Here is a 6,602-nt window from a genome sequence, read left to right on the forward strand (position 1 = left end):
TTTGAGACCAGCCTGGTCTACAAGAGCTAGATCCAGGACAGGCTCCAAAACCACAGAGAAACCCTGTCTCGAAAAACCAAAAAAAAAAAAAGAAAGAAACAGAGTATACTTACGCAGAAGTAAGCTTGTAGCACATCTTAAAATCACAGTTATAATAATGTCTCTCAGCTAAAGACACTACCACATCCAGATTCTCTTGCAAGCCATCTACTGACCCCGGAATGACAGTTTCACTGGGCTTATTATACTGAAACAGAGAAATTTATACATGAATGAACAATAGCCAAGCAAAAGGCAGAATCAATGCACGCTTTACCTACGATGTGAAGACATTACATGAGATGCACATGAGCCCCTGAAAACACTGGTGACTTCGGGTTTACTAGTTCTCTGCTCAGTAAGTTTACCTTTTCAGTTTCATCAGAGCTCCACAGTAGCAACTATTTCACATGGAGTTTAGATGGCAGAGACTCAGGAAGTATTTTCATATATTTAAATAATCTAACTATTTTGGGACATGCTACACTAAATAAACAATTTTTAAAAACTTGACCAGGCTGGGCACAACATACTCACTGTGCAATCATGAGGCCTGTGTTCCCATTCCCAGCATGCGTAAAAGCTGTACATGGTCACAGGCCTGTAATCCCAGCACACATGTAAAGCTGTACATGGTCACAGGCCTGTAATCCCAGCACACATGTAAAGCTGTACATGGTCACAGGCCTGTAATCCCAGCACTAAGCAACGAGTGTTGGAGGCTCAATGCCAGCTACTCTAGCCAAACAGCCAGGTTCAATGAGAGAATTTGTCGAAAACTGATGAGGAAAACATCCCGACATCAGCTCAGGTCTACATACACCCACTGCATGTGTGGGCAAGAGCACACATATACACACACACATGCACATACACAAACTTAACTAATAGAAGAAAAAGACCAATGTTTTTTTGTTTTTTTTTTTGTTTTTTTTAATATTTATTTATTTATTATGTATACAATATCCTGTCTGCATGTATGCCTGCAGGCCAGAAGAGGGCACCAGACCTCATTACAGATGGTTGTGAGCCACCATGTGGTTGCTGGGAATTGAACTCAGGACCTTTGGAAGAGCAGGCAATGCTCTTAACTGCTGAGCCATCTCTCCAGCCCGAAAAAGGCCAATGTTAAAGAAGATATTTACATAAAGGAAATGGCAGCTCAGGTTTTCCTTACCTTTTTTAATTTGTTCTCAAATACAAATCGTAGCAATTCTTGTTCTTCAGCACAGAGCTTGCTAAGAGGCAGTGAGTCAAGAAGTTCTTTTTCTTAAAAATAGTAAGAAAAAAATAACAAAGTCTTCAAAATATTCATAGGGAAAACAGCAAACTGAAAAACAGTTTTATAGTTCGCAATCTATGTAAATCAACTCGGGAGAAAAGGAAAGCAAAGTACAGTTGAGAGGCTAACGCTGGAAGGGTTGGGCCAGGAGCCCCTAGATGGTTCTCTTCATCAGCCAAACACAGGCTTTGGTGACAATACTGACACCATGGCCTACTCTCTCTGAAAGGCATTCTGAGCACGCAGTGGGACATCAGGATCTACTAGAGGCCAGCAGCCAATTTCCTAATTCCACCCTGTTCCAAGGTCTCTAGACACTGCCAATGAGCCCAGTGGTTTAAAAATCACTATTCTGGCTATGTCTGGGTTGAGTTCCATCACCACACAACCCTGTCTTTTCTATTCTCTTGATGACTTGCACCACATCCCCGATCAGGTAAGTCAAGAGTCACTGGCAGTTTTAAATGTGCTTTCAGAGACCAAACTCTACAAACTGTTGATGTAATCGCTCTGAAGTTGGGACTTAGACACAAAGGGATTTAAAGCATGGCCAGGATGAAAATAGCTGAATCTTGGTTTACAGCTCCCCCTCGAAATGCTTCTCAAAAAAGACTTCATGACACCGCAATCCCCAAAGACGATCAGCAAAAGATACCACATTACACTATGTTTTTGTGACGTGGTTTGGCATTAAGGAAGTTAGCAGGTCTATTTATGTACCCTGCTCTCAGTAATACAGCTTTCAGAAAATAAGGCCAACTAAACAGTATTAATCATTCTACACAACAACAGCCACAGAGTTCCCAAACCTTCTTGTGCTGTCAGCATGTGGTGTGATGTTAAAAGATCAAATGCTTCAAAGCAGTAGACATCAAGCTTCAAAGCCTCTTTGTAACTGTAGGTAGCCAGGGTGCGATTATCTAGCGCATCATAGATTTTCCCTCGGAGAAGACAAATCGAACTCTTTATCTGTTGGCAAAATACAGTTATACACTAAGACTAATTTTTGACCATATACACTAGTAGAACACCAAAGTTTTTACTATGTTCATAGCGACTGCCAGAGCAGAGTCTAAATCAACAGACATACAACAGCAATTGGGAAACTGAGGAAGGAGGATTGCAGGTTCAAGTCTAACCTGGGCTACATAGTAATTTGAGGCTAGACTAAAGCTTTCTTGGTCTGTTGTCTCTGGGCACTGATCACTGATGGCTTTATTCCAGTGAAGCTCCAGATGACTTCGGGAGAGCAACCTCTAGGCACTTCCCTTGATGTGGTTAAGAGCAAGAAGAAAACGTATAAAATCAAAATGAAAGACCAAGTCTGACGAGAAGGCCCTAGAGAGCCCAGGGACTGAGTTCAAACCCTGGCCCTGACAGGTATATGTGCTCCTGTGTGCTGATTTACTGTCCTGGACTGTTTCCCTTCCTCACTTGTGAAAAAGGGGGAACACACCCTAACTATGGAACTCTGTAAGGAACCAACAGAATGTGGAATCTGACTCAATCAAGACCTCAAACCTTATGAAACACACTAACTGAAAACAATGATGGTTCACAGATGGGCAACTAAAATCCCAAGTGGCAAAAACTCATAAATCAGTATTTTAAATAGAATGGCCTTTGAAAAACAATCTTAAGACTTAGGCAGTTTTCGGTCAGGTTTTTTTTTTTTTCTTTTAAACTCATAAGACAAGTAATGTATTACAAGTATGCCATGCATTCCCAGCAGGTGAGCTGAAAGACAAGAGGTCCAAAAACAATGAGCTCAAGGTAGGAAATAGATGAATTTCCTAGCAGAAAACTAACGTGCTTCTAAGCACATTATTACTAAGGGAAGAGAGAGAAGAGAGATACCCAGACGTGTAATACCCTGCATTGTCCTAGTGAGAAGCAGAGCAGCCAATCCCAGCTCCCTCGTAACTATGCTACAGGGAGACAGGTAGATCTAAGGAAGGAATATGGCTCTCTCTGAAGGGCAAGAGGGCCCTAAGTTGCTAGAGGTAAGGCTGGCATAGATGTACCACACGAGAAGCCATGGGGCTGAACACTTTCAATGGGTGAACTGTATCTCAATAAACCATTAAAAAGGGTAACAAGCCAAGACAACGATCTGAGAATGAGATTATTACTATAAGTCTCTGTTTCAATTTTGTGGAATTATGAATAATACAAACTCACACATAGCAAATGACCTATTATGTGCTATCAAGTAAATAACAAATTCTTCCCTGTAAACAACAGAAGCTAATTAAGACTCCCCTGTGTATGTCCAAGACACAGTAAGGAGAGGAAGGTTTCCGCCCACTGTGTGCAGCTCCAGGCAGGCTTCTGTGAGGCCACAGCTTCAAACCGGCGTTCACAACTGTCAGAACTGTCTCAGTCTTCTGTTAGTTAGCACAAGCAGGTAGCCATCATTTTTGTATACACCATACACATTTAGAATTTTTTCACTGATGTGGGCAGTTTCCACTGCTGTTGCTGAAACATATTACTTATATTACTCACCGAGGACTGTGACATTTCCCAGTCACTGGACGGGTCTTTCAGGCTACTTTCATCCTTTGAGCACTTCTCGAAGAGCCTTCTGTTAATTGGCTCCTCCATGTCCAGGATGTCCAGAGCCTGCTGGTGCTCTTTTGCTGCATACTATGAAGAAAACACAAGTACCATTCGTCACCCATGTCTTCTAAGTTTGTAAAGGGCAATAAATATTACATCCATTCTTTAAAATAAATGCCTAAGCTACAACTTTCTTCATGCATATCAGCTTTTTATGAATTAAGAATCAATATTTTATAGAAAATAACCCCAAAGAAAAGGAGAGTCTTTTTGAAATGTTATGCTAAGTCACCGAGCTTCACTCTGGACACAAATGGCCACATTCATGAAAGATGCATACTGTTCACACAAGTCAAAATTTCACCAAATACAACAAACTAAACACACTTACATGGCATCTAGCTGCAAGGTATCGGCACGCTTCATACATCTAGAAAAGAAATAAGTCACATGTACAACATTGGCATGTAATGTGTAAAATAACACACACCCGCACTTTAAAGAAATTATAAGCATGAACTAGAGAGCTTTATTTTTCCTTTACAGCTTAAAAAACAAACGCTTCAGACTTTTTAGCCCATATTCATCAAAAAGATGTTAATGGTGCAGGGGATCCAAGGAGTATGTACCTGTAATTGTAATCCCAGCTATGCAGGAGGCTGAGGCAGGAGAAACACCCTGAGCCCAGGAATTGGAAACCAGACTAAGCAAAAACAGTGATACTCGATATCAAAACAAGCAAGCAGGACTATCAGGACAGCTCAGGAGGTAAAGGTGTTTGCCTCAGGACCAAGGACCAGAGTCTGATCCCCTGAGACCCACATGGAAGAAGGACAAACTCCCACAGGTGATCCAGGTGCCTGTATATGTATGTCTGCACACAAAGACACATACACACACACACACATACAGAAAGAGAGAGAGGGACAGACAGACGGCCTATATAAACAAAAATTATATTTACAAGCGATAATTTAAATCAAACTAACAAAAACACAATATTGACAACTTAGAGATTAGATAGCATTGGGCAAGTAAGGGAAAACAATCGATTGAGAGAAGCTTTCTCTTGGGCTGGAAAGATGGCTCAGCAGAGTTCCTGCTGCTCTTCCAAAGGGCCTAAGTTTGGTTCCCATCACTCACAACAGGCAGCTCACAACCACCTGGAACTTCAGTTCCAAGGAATCTAAAGTCCTCTTCTAGTTTTTGGAGGCACCCACACTCACAAATAAAAACAAAAACATATTTAAAAAATAGCTCTTCACATAAAAACAAACTCCATTTCTTTTAAATGTTAACTCAAAAACAGAACATACACCTAAATAAGAACCTAACAAGTATGTAAAATAAATGAAAAAATTTAATAAAAAAATAAAAAACAAAACAACCCAGCTGACCTGAGCTCTTGGGAGCTCATAGACTCTGAACCAACAGCTAGGGAGCCTGCATGGGACCGATTTAGGTCCTCTGCATGTGGGTGACAGCTGTGTAGCTTGGTCTGTTTGTGGGGGCTCCTAGCAATGGGATCAGGACATGTCCCTGGTGCTTGAGCTGGCTTTTGGGAACCTAATCCCCATGCTGTGATGGCTCGTTTCACCTCAATCCAGTGAGAGCTTGATCCTGCCTCAACTTGATGTACCACGTTTGTTGACTACCACGTGAGGCCTGCCCCTTTCTGGATGGAGAGAGACAGTGGAGGAGTGGATGGGGTGGGGCGGGTTCAGGGTAGACAGGAGGTGGGGGGAGGGAACTGGAGGAGAGGAGGGAGGGGAAAGTGTGGTTGGTATGTAAAAGAAAAAATTTAATAATCGAAACAAAGAATGTAACACTTCCCTGTCAAGTTGGGAAAGTTTGGCGTCCCCAGCCTCAGTTCTTACCTTGTCCAGCTTACGTGACCGGAGTGCATGGGCTGCTCTGTGATACTGTGCTGTGAGGTAAAGGCACTGAGCCAACCAATAAACATCCTGGGGCTCCTCTAAGGGGCAGAATTACACAAGTGGTCAGAGGTTCATGGAGAGATTTCTAAACGTTAGTTAGGGGGGAAAAAAATCACGTCACTCACCATGAGAGAGTGAGGCTACCTTGTCTGCCCAAAACAGAGCACTTTGATACTGTTGCTGCACACAAAAAGCAAACACAGGGTGATTGCCACTGCTCCCATGCTTCTGAACAGATCCCCACTATCATCAACCCATAAAACAAGACCAACATCTCACTACAGCAAGCTCTTAAATGTAGCAAGGGGCCCATCAATCATCTGTATCTTATGGCTCAGCCAGTGAGAATTTTAGCTCCCACTGTGAAGATCTTTATACATGCAATACAAGAGAGCAGTTTAACTCATACGCTACAAAGAAAAATGTAACAGCTAATACCTAAAACAGTAAATACCGGGTGATAATTGTGCGGTCATCTACTCTCCAGGGTACTGACATTTCCATAGCAACACTTTTGATAAGTTAAAGTGAATCCCAAAGTAGAATTTAGTAGAGCACTAGATTCAAATATTACAAATTAAAACCCTAACACATTAACAGTCGCTGACCCTGGGCAAAGACATCCTCTATAGTCAACTCTTAAAAACAATATGACTTCCCAGCACTCGGGAGGCAGAGGCAGGCGGATCTCTGTGAGTTCGAGACCAGCCTGGTCTACAGCGCTAGTTCCAGGACAGGCTCCAAAGCCACAGAGAAACCCTGTCTCGAAAAATCAAAAAAAA

General features: G+C 42.1%; 1 protein-coding gene across 1 annotated transcript in view; it reads right to left on the minus strand.

Moving 5' to 3' along the window:
* Cdc16 (cell division cycle 16) overlaps positions 1-6,602 on the minus strand; it is a 23,806-nt gene that overhangs the window by 16,257 nt on the left and 947 nt on the right. Inside the window, exons 2-8 of the mRNA XM_005366250.2 lie at positions 5,946-6,000; positions 5,761-5,858; positions 4,275-4,313; positions 3,830-3,970; positions 2,131-2,290; positions 1,217-1,308; positions 114-247 (exon numbers count right to left, since the gene is read on the minus strand). Of these exons, the coding sequence (XP_005366307.1) occupies positions 114-247; positions 1,217-1,308; positions 2,131-2,290; positions 3,830-3,970; positions 4,275-4,313; positions 5,761-5,858; positions 5,946-6,000 (719 nt within the window). The remainder of the gene's footprint in view (positions 1-113; positions 248-1,216; positions 1,309-2,130; positions 2,291-3,829; positions 3,971-4,274; positions 4,314-5,760; positions 5,859-5,945; positions 6,001-6,602) is intronic.

This window comes from Microtus ochrogaster, unplaced genomic scaffold (assembly GCF_000317375.1).
Source record: "Microtus ochrogaster isolate Prairie Vole_2 unplaced genomic scaffold, MicOch1.0 UNK7, whole genome shotgun sequence".
Taxonomy (NCBI): Eukaryota; Metazoa; Chordata; class Mammalia; order Rodentia; family Cricetidae; genus Microtus; species Microtus ochrogaster.